A 13,969-nucleotide genomic window follows, 5' to 3' on the forward strand; every position below is an offset into this window, starting at 1 on the left:
GGCTGCCACGCATCGGCATGCCGAAGTGCTTGGCTGTACTACAGATGACGTCGCATCTATTTGGCAAATACCAGGATTCTGCTTGGATCGTTGCACAGTAGTCAATTACACTTCTTCATTGCTCAAGACGGTATCAGTTGTCGAGAACAAAGTTCTTGTCAAACCCGTGGGCCAGGTAAAGGTGCGTCCTGCCGCTCCGGTATTCAGCAGGGCTTTGCCCGCGAATAACAATCCAGTGATACATGACTAACATGCTCTTTCTGAGCAGAGTGAGAAATCCGTGGTTCGTGAGGGCAATCATGGCATGGTGGTCACCAATTGGAGAGGGTCAAGCAGCCATCCGACGGTTCGCCAGCCATGGCCAGTTAAGCTCTCACCGACAACGCCATCTACGTGATGAGTACATGGATCGGCCGCATGTGATATAAGATTCTCATATTATGAGTCCAGCACGTCGCCCAAAACCGAAGAGATCATCCTGAAGCTGGAGAACTCCTACATGGAACATGAACTAGTAGACTGCAGTACCACCCCAGGCCATAGTGGAACATTCAGCCCTTATCCCTGGCTCCACATTGGATGCCCATTCCCCAGGCTGACGCACCTCCGCGGAAAAGAATCCCCACGATAAGAGCCAATGCGATGACTCGCCCATTGCGGTGGGCAAAGGAATGCCGTCGATCCGCGATAAGCAGGTCCCTTGCTGATTGGGCCATTGGGGGCGCTTGGCGATCATTGTCGAGATCTTGGCGGAGTTGAGTATATCGGATTATCATATTATCTCATCAGGGATTTGCATCTCCTATAATACATGTACTGCGATTTACCCCTTTCCTCGCTCCCCGTAGTCTATCGTTACTACTCCTTTACTCTCCTCACCATGGACGCCTACACTCCCCCGGAAGTGGCCGAGCTGGTCTCCCGCGCCGGAGCCACCAAGGGCAATATGCGCCTGGATAAGGTATTTTTCAGCGCTTTCTCCGCCGGATGTCTCCTTGCTTTTGCATGCGGAACCGTGCTCAGTACAAATACTGCCTCGTGGTTCCAGGACAATGCCCCGGGACTCATCCGGACCATCGGGGCGCTGGTTTTCCCGTACGGGTTATGCATAATCGTCCTGACAGGAGCAGATCTATGCACGGGGTCGTTTATGGTTAGCTCCACATGCCCAATCCATATTCTAGATCCTCCTAACAATGTACTGTGCAGTATACCACAGTAGCTGCTCTCCAGCGCCGACTCTCGTGGCCCAAAATGCTTCTCCACTGGTTCGTCACTTTCTGGGGAAACCTCGCCGGCTCGTTATTCATCGTGGCCATCATATTCGGTTGTATGTCCTCTCTATCCCAAACGACATCAATCGCGCGCAGTAATTAACCCAACACAGACGGTGAAACCTTCTCCGCCGACCCCTACAAATCCCAAGTCATCTCCTTCGCCACAAAAAAGCAACTCACCCCAGACTTCCACATGATCTTCCTCCGCGGCATCGGATGTAACTGGCTCGTTTGTCTGGGCTGCTTCCTTGGTCTGCAAGGACGGGAGTTATCATCCAAGATCATCGGGATCTGGCTGCCTATTTTCGCCTTCGTGTCTCTGGGATTCGATCACGTTGTGGCTAATATGACGTTTATTCCGATGGCGATCTGGCTGAAGGCTCCGGGGTTGAATATTGGGCTGTATATTTGGAAAGGGATCATTCCGACCTTGTTGGGGAATATTGTGGGTGGTGGGTTGTTTGTTGGTGAGTTCCTCGGGGGTTCGATATTCGTCGAAACTTGTATACTGACTGTTTCCAGGAACATACTATTGGTACATGTATCTTGTCAAGGAAGAGACTATCACTCTTACCGGTCTTCGAAAGGGACAAGATAAGTCCGAAGCGAGCAGCTTCGCTCCCAGGGGAAAGGAAGATGTGGAGGCTTCTGCTGGGGCTATGGATAGTGGGTTTAAGATTAATAGCCATTGATGTTATTTTGGCACCACACTGTAATCCCGTCTACGATTACCATGAACCCCAACGCACAATACTTTGAATGAACTTTCCATTTTCTCGAACTTGAACTGAAATGAGGCTCTAGATCTCAATACGTCTTCAAGCATGTCAGTCAAAGACCTCAACCTTGGTCTGCTCCTTCCTTCTCTTGTATTTGATCTCTCTCTTTTTTTTCGATCTCCTGGTATTCGGCGACCGGGTAGTAGCTTCATATCCTCAAGTTCGCCTAATTTGGTTTGCTGGTAACTACCCCAGGGTCGAGGTACAATCCCTGCTGCTCAGGTAGCAGGCTCTTGTCCACACCTTTCATGGTAGATGGCCGCAATCCGACCTTCCGCATCCATCTCCGCGTAGCCCAACGGGCAATGCGCAGTCGACGCTCTTCTTCGGTCATGGATCGCGCCGGCCTTGTCACCTTTATTAAGTCTCCTCCGAGTAGCCGCCACAACTCGAAACTTCCAACTTTCTGCGGGCTAAGCTGGTGAACCGGAGGAAACTGCATGCTGGTGAAGCGACTTTTGATTCCCTCGAAGATTTCAGTAGCCGGCGCCACGTATGTAATATCCTGGGCGCTGCATCCGGCAACTATACTTCCAACAACGGATTTCTCGTCGGCATTCACCACCCATGCACCGCAGTCTCCTGGTTCTAACAGCAGGTTTTAGCGTTCCGGCAGATTTGTGACTAGACTTTACTCATGGGGGGTCTTACCTGGTTTCATTCTCAACGCAAAGACATCTCGAAACCCCGAATATGGCGTTGACAGACCACACAACGTCTGGGAAGCAATTGCAGGGACTGGTTTCAGTGGGCCGACTGCCGCCCACACCCGGCCTTCTGCCCAGACTGAGTATTTCGAAAGCACGATCTCACCGTCCTCAGTAGACACAGAATTTTTCGGAGAAGCCGAGTCAATGAGCCGTATCAACGCCCAGTCAGCCTCTATAGACCAAAATGCAGGTTGCGTTCTACCATTCTCGAAGCCAGGCATAGTTTCTGGTATATCCCCTAGGAGCCTTGTCTGATTTGAGCCGGTACTATCCGTTGCAAAAGCTTGTGTCGCCCTCAATTTTATAGACTCCTCATGCTCCAGGATGTCAAGGTCAGTGTCGGAACTTGACTCGTCGCTGTCGTCATCGCTTCCGTCGGTCTGATCGCCGTAATGAGCGTCAAGAAACGCGTGAGACACTGTCACGCCGAAATATACCCCGTTGATCACGACTGCTCCTCCAATGGTCGCACTGTAGTCGTATACATTGCTCTCGTCCCCTACATTAAACAATGTGCCGCAAATGCCCCCGTTCCCTTCTGCTTTTCTGTCCGAGCCGCCGCGATTCGAGGCGATTTTGGTCCTGTATCCATACACTCGGAACCCCCATCGCCCATGTACCTCGCTTTTTCGAACGAGCTTCAGCGCTTTTTCAGAGAACTTCGCATCATCACAAATGAACACCACCGATGGATGGGCTGATTGCCGTTCCTTTCCAACCATCCAGCAAGTGATAATATAATGCGGCTGTTTCCTGCGGCGTTTGAAGATCGCTTCGCCGTTCCCGAGAAACAGCGGCTTGAGGATATTCGGATAAATTGTTTTATTCCAAGCATCTTGAACAGGACCGGCGGGATCCCAGGCATGCTCGTCGTTGAAGCTGCGCGAATATTCTGGGTTGGTCGATGCGTTCTTCTCTTCGAGAGTCAGGCCCTGCCAGAATGTCTCGCAGGTCGCTTGAAGCCCGGTGGTATAGGAATGCTTTACATTATTGAGGGGTGGCTCAATCATAGTGCTCACTGCCATTGTATCGCTCATATTTCGAATCGCCTTTCGAGTGTGGGGAACGGTTGTGATCTCTGACCTGCGTCTTCTCCCTCGTCTCGGGTTGATCCCCGCGCGGGAGCCTCGTCACAGTCAGCCTCATCATTCGCCGAATTTAAGCGCCTGCAGGGAATTGTGGCTGAGTGTTGCACGCATCATGAATTGGCGCTGGCGTTCCAGCCTTCCAGACGAAGAAGCCTTGCCATCTCAATAAACTCTCGATCCCAGACTTTCAGAATTATTCTAGTGTTTCAACTTCAAGTGCTATCTATAAAGCAAAGATTGCCACAAACCCTACATCACTCAAACACTAGTACTGTAACATGACAAGCCAACCTGAAAATGCCCTGCAACTACCTATCAATCAAGCACTAGACGACTCTCGAAACCAGGCACTGAGAGCCAAGTTGCTCCCTGCATTATGGGGCCTGTCGGGTGCCGCCCTTCGACAATCAGATCCCTATATAGATTACTACAATAGCCATATGATATTCATCGAAGCCTACAATCTCCACATCCGAACCCATCAAGACCTTCTTGATTTGATCAATTCCATCAGATCAAAATCCTCTGTTCCGCTCGATGTCCTTCTCAAAGAATTGAATGCGGAGTTCCCGCAACTGGGTCCTGCGATGCGAGCCGTCGAAATCGCAGTCCGGATCTGGTTGATGATTTCCACTGAGGGTTGGGAAACCACTCAGTCACTGGAGGACTTCCTCAATCATTGCTTTCCAACATCCAAACAACTGCCGCATGCAGATCCTTTTCCACTGGCGTTCAACGCCCTGAATCTCCAACGCATCGGTGCGTTTCAGATCGTCTGGACGGAATGTTCACAGGATCATCTTTCTCTCACGATTACCGAAACGCAAAAAGTGCTAAACCTATTTCACCTATCTGCCTTTCTGCAAAGTAACAAACATGGACTAGATGGGTAAGTAACCACTTTGCTTGAACATCTTAACAGATCTCTAACCCACCCACAGCACCATCTTCCCCCCCAACCTCCTCCAAGAAACAGCCCAAACCCTCTCCCTCCTCATCCCCGCCTCCAACATCGACTGCATGAGATGGGTCCGAAAAGCGCAGCGACAAGACGAAATCGACCTTGAGGCTGGTCTGTTTCCTCCAACGTCGCGCGACATCTCGAATTATCCGTACTGGGGACGTCAGTTGCAGATCTTGCGCGATGAGCATGACCGAACTGAGCCGACGACGCTCAAACAGTGGATTTTGGATAGAAGACGGCCAAATCAGCGGTATACGTTTTTGATTGCGGTTGTGGCGCTGGCTCTGGCGTTGTTTTTTGGACTGGTGCAGTCTGTTACCGGGGTGTTGCAGGTTGTTTATAGTGCGAGAGAGTGAGTATGCTATCATGCTTGCTATTATGCTTTTCTATAGATTATGATTATGTAAAATGGAGGAAATGATGGTGTTCTGTTTTCTTTTTCTTGTTCGACTACCTTTTTGGTTCGCTAGTTTTGTATTTGCCTGATTCGTGCTTCTACTTGAACACTCTACCTTTTTTTTTTTTTTTTTCCTTATGTAAATTATTATCTCTTTCACTTTCACACTAATGCTTATTTGGCCAAATTTGATTTCTTTGCCGTATTTTGAAAATGCCATGATCATTTGTTAATTTGTGCCGCGTCCAGAAGATTTATATATAACTTCGATGCTCTTTCTCCACCCAGTTCAAAGACCAATTCAACAATCACCTCATACCATTCATTTACAACACTCGACAATTCTATGAATGCAGATAGTTCAATATCCAATTCATATAAACATGTTGATGCTATAGATCATCGATCCGACATCGGCAAGAACAGGAGCGGCCCCGCCAATCCCAAGCGGCAAGTTTCTCCGCAAATCTCTAAAACTACGGAGTAATGTTCACCGGCGCCTTGCAATTTCTACTTGAAAGGTTTTCAGGCACTTGTGAGCAATAGATTTAAATTCGGCCCTGTATACTTTTACCGGAACTCGTTTCCTGAGATGGCGATTGTTGTTCAGCATTCATAAAAATCTTCACGATGATCCAGGTCCCCAGCGCAACGGCTGAGCGCCCCGATGGCATCACCGCCGACAAGGATGCGGCGCTGGCGGTGGTAAGCGACGAAGCGCAGGAGATTGATCCCGCCGTGGAAAGACGCGTGCTGCGCAAGATCGATATGTTCTTCATGCCGGCGATGTTGATCGGTAAGCTTTCCTCGTTCTTCTGGGCGATGGTAGCTAATTATTCTAGGTTATGGATTTGTATATTGGGATAAAGTCGGTCTTCTCCACTTCGTTCCCATCAACCACGCTAACCTGTCAGGCTATTCTGGGAAGCGCCTCTCTCTTTGGAATGACGACCGATTTGGCCTTGATGGTGGTGGATGATTCCACCTCGCCACCGTCAAAAGATACATCGCGTCTCAGCTGGGCCACCTCCATCTTCTACTTCGGTATGCTGGCCGGGCTGTACCCGATGACCTTCATCCTGCAGCGATTTCAGATTCGATACGTCTTCGGACCGATCGTCATGCTGTGGGCGATAACCTGTGCAGCTACTGCGGGTGTAACAACTTGGCAGGGGCTGTTTGTCCAGCGGTTTTTCCTCGGTACGTCGCACGCCCTAACTCATCGTTACATATCTAACCCGAACAGGATTCGTCGAGAGTGTCGTGCCAACCGGCTTCATGACCATCGTCAGCGGCTACTACACCCAGCAAGAGCAGGCCATGCGTCAGGCCTGGTGGTTCTCCGGCACCGGGTGGTTCACCATCATCGGCGGAGCTCTCAACTACGCCTTCGGCCAGATCACGTCCGGCGCGCTGACCCGATGGCAATACATCTACATCTTTGCCGGAGCCTTGACCTTTCTCTTCGGCCTCTGGTGCTGCATCATGCCCAACTCGCCCGTGTCCGCGTGGTTCCTGTCGCCAGAAGAGCGCGTCGTCGCCGTCGAGCGCCTCCGTAAGGGCCAGACCGGCGTCCGCTGCCAACAGATCAAATGGGATCAAATCAAAGAAGCCTTCCTCGACGTCAAGATCTACCTTGTGGCGATCATGATGGCCGCAGCGTAATTCCACCGTACCCATTCACATATCCTCCGCCGTGCTAACCACCACAGATACACCATCAACGGGGCCATCTCCGGCTTCGGTCCCCTCATCGTCTCCACCTTCGGCTTCGACACCCTCGACTCCATCCTATTCCAATTCCCCGTCGGCGCCGTCTGCGTCATCTTCATCCCTCTCTGCGGCTTCATCTCCTCCCGGATCCCTAACACCCGCATCCCGATGCTCATCGCCTGCTGCCTCCCCGTGATCGCCGGGTGCGTCATGATCTGGAAGTCTGAATGGGGATATCAACCCGCAACACCTGTCGCCGGGTACGCGATTACCGGATTCTTCGGGCCCGTAGTGAGCCTCATCATCACACTAGGAGCCAGCAACGTTGCGGGAGCCACGAAGAAGACCATCATGGCGGCGACGGTGTTCGTGGCGTACACGGTGGGCAACATCATCGGGCCGCAGCTGGTGAACAGCAAGACGGTGGATCAGCATTATCCGGAGCTCTGGCAGGGGTTGATTATTTGTTATTGTATTACGATTGCGGCAGCGGTGGTTTTGTATGTGTTGCTGAGGAGGGAGAATCGGCGCCGCGATGCCATGGATGTGGATGAGAGCTTGAGGGATAAGTTGGCGTTTCAGGATCTGACGGATAAGCAGAATCCGTTTTTTAGGTATGTTTTGTGATGAGGTTGGTTTGAATGGGTGTGATGATAAGTGGATTTAATATTCTCGATCTATATTTCTATTCCGATGGCATCGATATCATTCTTAGAAAACAAGTACATTCCCATCGGCCTGTACATCCACCAAGGTAGGAGGCTCACCCATACAAAGTCGCAGAACATAATCAGCATCGCACCGAACTAGCGATGCTACATGAAAGACTATTCTCTGCTTCAACTACCTCTAGCCTGCATATATCGAATTTTCCGGGCTGTAGGTGTGGACAGGCTATTCTTAAATATTCTGAATTCGACTTGAATTTGGTATAAAGCGCCAAACACCATACTTCTATGGCAGCCGAAATGACTCTATAGGCGGTGGTAATTCAAATACAGACCCATGGACCTCAGACTGTTACGAGTAGGTGCAAAGCGAAATCTATTACTGGGCATGATTTAAAGCAACCTAAACCGGAAGCAATTGCATATTCCGCGGTAATATTGTGGGCAAACAAGAGGTTTGAAGGTTAATTGATCTGAAGAGGTATACATTGCGATGCCTTTCTCTATCTGGCTAGTGGTATAGATTGGGTTGTCTTATTCTAAGGTGCTAGGCCTAGACTGGGACCTAGACTGGGATGCACGCACAGACATAGATACGTTAATATAGCTTAATATCTGCACTGTATGCTACTGCATAATAGGCCGGGTGATCCGAAAACACCCCTGCCTGAGATTATTAACAGTACCGTTCCGTACTTTGTTCCAGTGGCCTGGAACCGGTCTCTGCTAACGCTGCATGCAGACAAATCGAGCCATTAGGGTTCCCGTGCTTTCGGCCGGGGTTGTACATACAGAGTCCAGCCACGACGCCCATCCAACCCTGCAGGTGTCACAATTTAGACTTATGCATGTCTGTCCGAGTTCTCTTTGTTTGCCTGTAGATAGTGGCTTCTATAGAGTGTCTCGATCATGTGGGACCGAAATAACCACACGTGATGGAACTGTGACTACAGCAGTTGTCTTGGCCGTTGATCTAGACACTCGCCACATCTCCCCTCACTTGATAGCAATGCACAGACATGTCAGGTCCACGCCTTGCCGCACTTATTTCTCACCCTGGGACCAGATTAAGTTCAAGCCCTGAACCAAGATCAGCTAGTTCATGCACGTCTCTGATCACCGGACCCGAGGGCACTCGGAAACCGAAGCCACGTTGCGTCGGCCTTCGGTGATAGACTTTATAACACATCTTATATACCATATTGGCACATCCTTGCATGGAGCAAACTCATCCTAGCGTTCCAACCACAGTCTCCAACCTGGCTAGTCCTACCGAGACTCTTAACCACCACGCTCACCCGTGTTTGTCGGCGCAGTTTCGGCCGGAACAAACATCCCATTCAGTCGAGTGCAGCGCCGTCCTGACTCGACAGCGCGTTGGCAGGATCGCCGTCCAATCGGAACCGCGAGTGTTGGATTTCCGCTGGGTTAGGGGGATTAGTGCGAGACTGATGCGGAAGAATGGCACGCAGAGAGGACCAGACGGACGGATTCACCAGCGTGCATCACCGGAGGAGTTCCGGCGTCGTTCCAGTGGTTGTAGTCGGTCTTCTGTACGGACTCTGGACGGCTCCTGCCAGCGTGGATCGGCAGTTAGTCCGTAGCAGCTCCATACCGGCCTTATGATGTATTTGGATTCCCCTTCGATTCCAAATTTTCTCCCCGAGAAGGAACCAACGGCGGCTCAGCCAATCAGGCCGGGCCTGTCGTCAGATTCTGGAACCTCTCTAACTCCTTTGGGCCGGGCAGACCGGCCAATCCGCGGGGCAGGCCGACCTCCTCCGTGGGTGACGGAGGCAGCGCCATCCAAGCCATTGGCTGGCAGATACAGCCGGCCAGCGGACCCGCGTGGGTCGATCTGCAGCCAGACAAAGAATGGAAAGCCGGATCCACAGGAACCGTCGGCCTCGAGCGCTGATTGGGCGGCCGCAGGGCCCTCAGCGAACCTTTTTCCGCTTGGACTTTCGTCTTTTTCGTCTGTTGTCGGCACGGGAGAACGTACACTGTAGGGAAAGTACCTACTTTTAGATCCTCTCCTTTTACTATCAAAGTCCACAACCAACACCAGATAAAATTAAAAAATTAAAAAAACAAAATTAAAAAATCACTCCGTTTCCCTTTTTCTTAAAGAGCTCAACCCGTCCCGCCAACGATGGCGTCGATATGAGCTCGTTCTCCCCGTTTGTTCTACATGTCCGATTCACAGTCATCGTCCTCGCGTCCGCTCGCTCCGTTCCCTAACCCCCTGCAAAAGACCAACTCGCCCGACGATGTAGTGCCCGGCCGGAAGCACAAGACCACCGCCTGTAGGGCGTGCAAGCAGAAGAAGTTGAAAGTGAGTCCCCCTCGGCCATCATTCATCCCCTTCTCATTCTGGCCGTCTGACGTCGCCACGCTATAGTGTCGAGGAGATCCGCCCTGCGAACATTGCGTGGCAAATGGCATCGACTGCCACGTCGACGAGATGGCCGACATGCGTCGGAAATTCGCCATGAAACGGAAACTCGACCGGCTCGAGCTGGCCTCCGACGTCCTCCTGCGTCTGGTCAACGCTCTGCGAGAAAGCGAAAGCACCCGCGTCGCCCAGCTGCTGAACCTGATCCGCAGCAACGCGTCCTTCGGCGAGATCCAGGTCTTCCTGCGCCAGGAATTCACCCCGTCCGAGATCGAAGGCTCCCCTGAACTCCGCGAATTCCAGAGCCAGCTGTCACGACCGGACGAGGAGGCCGACGAGGAGGAGGCCAGCGGTGGTGCCGCCGGCCACCATCGAAGCGGGCGCCGAATGCTGGACGTCCATCGTCTCACCGATATCCCGACGTACCGCGTGCCGGCGAAACCGTGGACAAAGGTCACCGACGACGACGACTTGGTGTCTCATCTGGTGTCGTTGTGGTTGACCTGGACGTATCCGTATTTCCACTGGATGGATAAGGACGCGTTCGTACGCGACATGCAGGCGGGCAGTTTGCACTCCCGATTCTGTTCTCCGTTCCTGGTGAACGTGATTCTCTCAGAGGCCAGTGTACGTTAGCATGGACATGTAGATGCTGTCTTTTTTCTCTTTGTTTTCGTGTTCTACCGACAATGGGTCCGGCGAGCTGGATGTTGATGATTTGAGCGTTCAGTATTATTCCGACTACGCCGAGGTGTTTACCGTCCCCGGAGACCCCCTATCGCGAGGCACGCATTTCTACGACGAGGCGCGTCGGTTACTGGAGGAGGAGGAGGAGGATGGTGCTGCGTCTCTGCCCACCATCCAGGGGCTGTTGATTCTCTTCATCCGGTGGGTGGCCTTCGGTTTGTGCATCGCGGACTGGGCTAACGAGCAGCAGAATGGTTCTGATGGGAAAAGACCGCATGGGATGGATGTACCTGGACCTCGCCTCGCGATCCGCAGCCGAATACGCCGCGTCTCACCCGCCTCGACCGACAGAGAACGAATCCGCACGGGAACTGGAGGAGGTGGAAAATCATACCTTGTGGGGGACATTCTGCATTGCCGCGTACGTGGACCATCCGCTGGACTGTTAGCATGGCTAACAATGCTGCAAAGTACTGCCGCCGTGTCGCTGATGAAACACATTGACGTGAAGCCTCCTCGCCGTCCTCGCGTGGCGATTCGCCACGACCCCCACGACGTCTGGTCGCCATACCCGAGACAGGCCGAACCGGTCCCCGGCCACCACAACTGCGTCTTCGACCGATGGTGCGACCTCAGCTGCATATGCATCGAGATCAGTCGCGCTTTCCACGACGTGGATGACCGATCGCCGCAGTTCTCCATAACACACGTCGTCAACGACATCTACCGACAGCTGCAGGGCTGGTACGCCAATCTGCCGGAATGTCTCCACGTGGAAAACGCCACCGTACCACACATCCTGAGCATCCAGTAAGCCCGTCCCTCTAGTGCCATGGACCAATCTAACAATCCAGCCTCTTCTACCACACGACAGTCATGCAAATCTTCGGATTCCTCCGCTCGAACCCCAGCGCCCGAACAGACCTCGACCCCAGCGCCGACCACGCGCCCACCATCTGCCTCTCGACCGCCCGCCGAATATCCTACCTGCTCAGTATCCACCGCGACAAGTGGGGCATCGACCGGATGGCCCCGTCCACAATCCAATGGATCAGCATCGGTCTGTTCACACTGCTCGAGGGCTTGGACGCGCTGGAGAACCGCACGGCGTTCATCGAGCTGTGCATCGTGGCGCGGGCGTTCTCGCGGCGGTTCCCCCTCGCCAAGGGCATTCTGCGCATGATCCAGCTGTCGGCGAGCCAGCAGCAGGTGACGCTGCCGGCGGAGACGGGGGCGCTGTTCACGGACTTCGAGAGCCAAAGCTGGCGCAACAACGACGCGCACGAGTTCAGCAGCTTCTATCCGCATTTTTCGTCGGTCATCCAGCAGGGCCCCGCGCGGCAGCCCGACGTCGCGATGGATTTGTTTCTGGAGAAATGGGACCAGTTCGGGATCGGCGAGGACCAAAAAGATACTTAATGAATAACGATGATATGATTTCCTTTCCTCAGCCCTGTCGGCCCTTTTGCCAACAGACACATCCAGTAAAATTAAAACAAATCCAACATGATTACGCCCCGTTCAGGCACAAGTGTTGGGGTTTCAGTCAGATTGGAAACGGCCCCTTGGCAGCCTTTGGGGTCTGGCAAACGGTGGCACAGGCGGATATAACCACGCCCTAACGATCCGGCATCAATCCGAGGCTAAAGTAGCGCGGGCGATGTTGCATGCAACCCTCATAAGGGCCTGCAGTCCACCTGTTTTGACCTTCTGGGGAGCCGGAATCGTCAACATGCGCTGCCGAGCGCCAGAGATTTTAAGATGAATGTTCGCCTCTTTCTCCCTCTCCTAGGCCTGCTTCTGGGGGGTATGTACATACTACGAGAGTTTCTCGACTCGCGGACGGCTTGCTCAACGCTAATGTGACTCGCAGCCCGCTCGCAAGAATGCACCCCGCCGGACGGGCAGATTTACTTCAACATCACGGGACAGGATTCCATCGATGCTTTGTCGTCGTCGTGCACGACGCTAGTCGGGCCGGTGTCGGTCGCGAGTAACTTCAGCGGGGAGTTTGTGCTGCCGAAAATCACCAACATGACGAACGAGTTTTCGGTGACGTCGAAGTTCAGCCCGAACGTGGCGGTCATCGATCTGCCGGACCTTGAATACATGGGGAGCACCTTTCGACTGGGATCCGTGGCTGAGACGCTGGAACGGATCTCGGTCCCGAAAGTCGAATCCCTGCAGTCGTTGTCACTGTATCAGTATCGTGACAACGCGACGGTGGATTTCAGATCGTTGAGGACGCTGAAGGATTTGTACATCCAGGGGAATTACTCCCGGTGTGTATTTCGTGTGTTCTCGTTCGAAGTCCATGTCAGGTCGTGTTGACGCCATGCAGTGTAAGGCTGGACTCACTGCGGAATGTTACATCTCTGACGATCTGCAATACCAAAGAGTGCGACTTTCTCGGGACACAGACCGCGCGTCGGGGGATGAAGGTCTCGTTGCCGAATCTCGAAACGGTCGACATACTCCAGGTTACGGGGGGAATAGCCAAGTTCGTTCTCTCACAGCCCGTCCCCGTGCAACATATTAACGTTTCCCTAGACTCGCCGTGCCCAAGATCTCGTCGGGGGTGATTCGCGTCGAATCCGACAAGACGCCCGCCGATTTCGACTTTGCTCAGGTGACGAGTGTACCGGATGGCTCCTCTCTCAACATACAAGGCCATATCACGAGGTACGCACCCACCGTTTCCTTTCCAGCTATGCACCCGCGCGCTGTTCACTGCTAACTAACCCTAGGCTCTCGCTGCCTCGCCTCGAAAGTATTTTAGGAAATTTCGACGTAAAAACGAGCCACCCTCTGGAGGTAAACCTCCCTGTCCTCACCGAGAGCCAAGGTCTCTACCTCAACGGATCAATCAAAAGGTCAGCCAGTCTTGTCTCATGAAACTCTATATCGTGAAGCTCCAGGATCTAACCCAAAACAGCGTCTCCCTTCCCGCACTCGAGGTCCCCCCTAGAATTAGGGTCCATTCTGATCTTGATCTCAACTGCGGCAAGCTGAGGGACGAGGTCATCGACAAAACCGGCGAGCCTGCGCAGGAGTGGGATATCTTATGCAAATCGACGTATAAGCCATGGTTGAATACGAAGAGGAAGGTGATTATTGGGGTTGTGGTGGGGGTGGGCGGACTGGCTGTTCTTGTGGCCGCTTGGTTCTTCTGGAAGAAACGGGCGTCGAAGAGGAAGAAGATTGATGGGATGGTGGATGAGTTGACGACGTGGAGGCAGAGTCAGGATAATCCGCCTCCGCCGTATACCCGGAATACTTAGTATAAGTATT

General features: G+C 52.7%; 6 protein-coding genes across 6 annotated transcripts; 5 read left to right on the top strand and 1 right to left on the bottom strand.

Annotated features, from left to right (window-relative positions):
- Window positions 1-854: 854 nt before the first annotated feature.
- P170DRAFT_383754 (formate/nitrite transporter family protein) lies at window positions 855-2,131 on the top strand. Its single transcript, XM_024845657.1, has 4 exons — window positions 855-1,153; window positions 1,210-1,330; window positions 1,388-1,744; window positions 1,800-2,131. Exons 1-4 carry the CDS (start codon window positions 881-883, stop codon window positions 1,967-1,969), a joined length of 921 nt encoding a protein of 306 aa, XP_024704436.1. The 5' UTR covers window positions 855-880; the 3' UTR covers window positions 1,970-2,131.
- On the bottom strand, window positions 2,049-3,828 carry P170DRAFT_175299 (uncharacterized protein). Its single transcript, XM_024842634.1, has 2 exons — window positions 2,708-3,828; window positions 2,049-2,644 (listed from the first exon to the last, which is right to left on the bottom strand). The coding sequence occupies exons 1-2, from the start codon at window positions 3,801-3,803 to the stop codon at window positions 2,223-2,225; spliced, it is 1,518 nt and encodes a 505-aa protein (XP_024704437.1). The 5' UTR covers window positions 3,804-3,828; the 3' UTR covers window positions 2,049-2,222.
- Window positions 3,829-4,074: 246 nt separating this feature from the next.
- P170DRAFT_509749 (uncharacterized protein) lies at window positions 4,075-5,279 on the top strand. The gene is made up of 2 exons (XM_024854706.1): window positions 4,075-4,743; window positions 4,796-5,279. The coding sequence occupies exons 1-2, from the start codon at window positions 4,133-4,135 to the stop codon at window positions 5,172-5,174; spliced, it is 990 nt and encodes a 329-aa protein (XP_024704438.1). The 5' UTR covers window positions 4,075-4,132; the 3' UTR covers window positions 5,175-5,279.
- Window positions 5,280-5,779: 500 nt separating this feature from the next.
- P170DRAFT_383756 (putative MFS transporter) lies at window positions 5,780-7,605 on the top strand. The gene is made up of 5 exons (XM_024845658.1): window positions 5,780-6,011; window positions 6,058-6,083; window positions 6,130-6,415; window positions 6,462-6,876; window positions 6,928-7,605. Exons 1-5 carry the CDS (start codon window positions 5,846-5,848, stop codon window positions 7,553-7,555), a joined length of 1,521 nt encoding a protein of 506 aa, XP_024704439.1. The 5' UTR covers window positions 5,780-5,845; the 3' UTR covers window positions 7,556-7,605.
- Window positions 7,606-9,739: 2,134 nt separating this feature from the next.
- Window positions 9,740-12,103, top strand: P170DRAFT_436770 (uncharacterized protein). Its single transcript, XM_024849218.1, has 6 exons — window positions 9,740-9,931; window positions 9,998-10,618; window positions 10,722-10,879; window positions 10,929-11,099; window positions 11,150-11,488; window positions 11,533-12,103. Exons 1-6 carry the CDS (start codon window positions 9,788-9,790, stop codon window positions 12,095-12,097), a joined length of 1,998 nt encoding a protein of 665 aa, XP_024704440.1. The 5' UTR covers window positions 9,740-9,787; the 3' UTR covers window positions 12,098-12,103.
- A 336-nt stretch (window positions 12,104-12,439) lies between these two features.
- P170DRAFT_475456 (uncharacterized protein) lies at window positions 12,440-13,959 on the top strand (the record flags this gene model as incomplete). Its single annotated transcript, XM_024853262.1, has 6 exons — window positions 12,440-12,485; window positions 12,552-12,960; window positions 13,020-13,178; window positions 13,229-13,360; window positions 13,426-13,551; window positions 13,614-13,959. The coding sequence occupies 6 exons, from the start codon at window positions 12,440-12,442 to the stop codon at window positions 13,957-13,959; spliced, it is 1,218 nt and encodes a 405-aa protein (XP_024704441.1).
- Between the last annotated feature and the right edge of the window lie 10 nt (window positions 13,960-13,969).

Source organism: Aspergillus steynii, assembly GCF_002849105.1.
Source record: "Aspergillus steynii IBT 23096 chromosome Unknown P170scaffold_4, whole genome shotgun sequence".
NCBI classification, from domain to species: domain Eukaryota; kingdom Fungi; phylum Ascomycota; class Eurotiomycetes; order Eurotiales; family Aspergillaceae; genus Aspergillus; species Aspergillus steynii.

Coding starts and splice junctions, on each gene's coding strand:
- P170DRAFT_383754 (XM_024845657.1), top strand. CDS start 881: ATGGACGCCTACACTCCCCCGGAAGTGGCCGAGCTGGTCTCCCGCGCC. Junction 1,331..1,387: donor CGTGGCCATCATATTCGGTT/GTATGTCCTCTC, acceptor AACCCAACACAG/ACGGTGAAACCTTCTCCGCC. Junction 1,745..1,799: donor GGGTGGTGGGTTGTTTGTTG/GTGAGTTCCTCG, acceptor GACTGTTTCCAG/GAACATACTATTGGTACATG.
- P170DRAFT_175299 (XM_024842634.1), bottom strand. CDS start 3,803: ATGAGCGATACAATGGCAGTGAGCACTATGATTGAGCCACCCCTCAAT. Junction 2,645..2,707: donor TGCGTTGAGAATGAAACCAG/GTAAGACCCCCC, acceptor ACCTGCTGTTAG/AACCAGGAGACTGCGGTGCA.
- P170DRAFT_509749 (XM_024854706.1), top strand. CDS start 4,133: ATGACAAGCCAACCTGAAAATGCCCTGCAACTACCTATCAATCAAGCA. Junction 4,744..4,795: donor AACAAACATGGACTAGATGG/GTAAGTAACCAC, acceptor ACCCACCCACAG/CACCATCTTCCCCCCCAACC.
- P170DRAFT_383756 (XM_024845658.1), top strand. CDS start 5,846: ATGATCCAGGTCCCCAGCGCAACGGCTGAGCGCCCCGATGGCATCACC. Junction 6,012..6,057: donor CATGCCGGCGATGTTGATCG/GTAAGCTTTCCT, acceptor TAATTATTCTAG/GTTATGGATTTGTATATTGG. Junction 6,084..6,129: donor GATTTGTATATTGGGATAAA/GTCGGTCTTCTC, acceptor CTAACCTGTCAG/GCTATTCTGGGAAGCGCCTC.
- P170DRAFT_436770 (XM_024849218.1), top strand. CDS start 9,788: ATGTCCGATTCACAGTCATCGTCCTCGCGTCCGCTCGCTCCGTTCCCT. Junction 10,619..10,721: donor TGATTCTCTCAGAGGCCAGT/GTACGTTAGCAT, acceptor TTGAGCGTTCAG/TATTATTCCGACTACGCCGA. Junction 10,880..10,928: donor CTGTTGATTCTCTTCATCCG/GTGGGTGGCCTT, acceptor AACGAGCAGCAG/AATGGTTCTGATGGGAAAAG.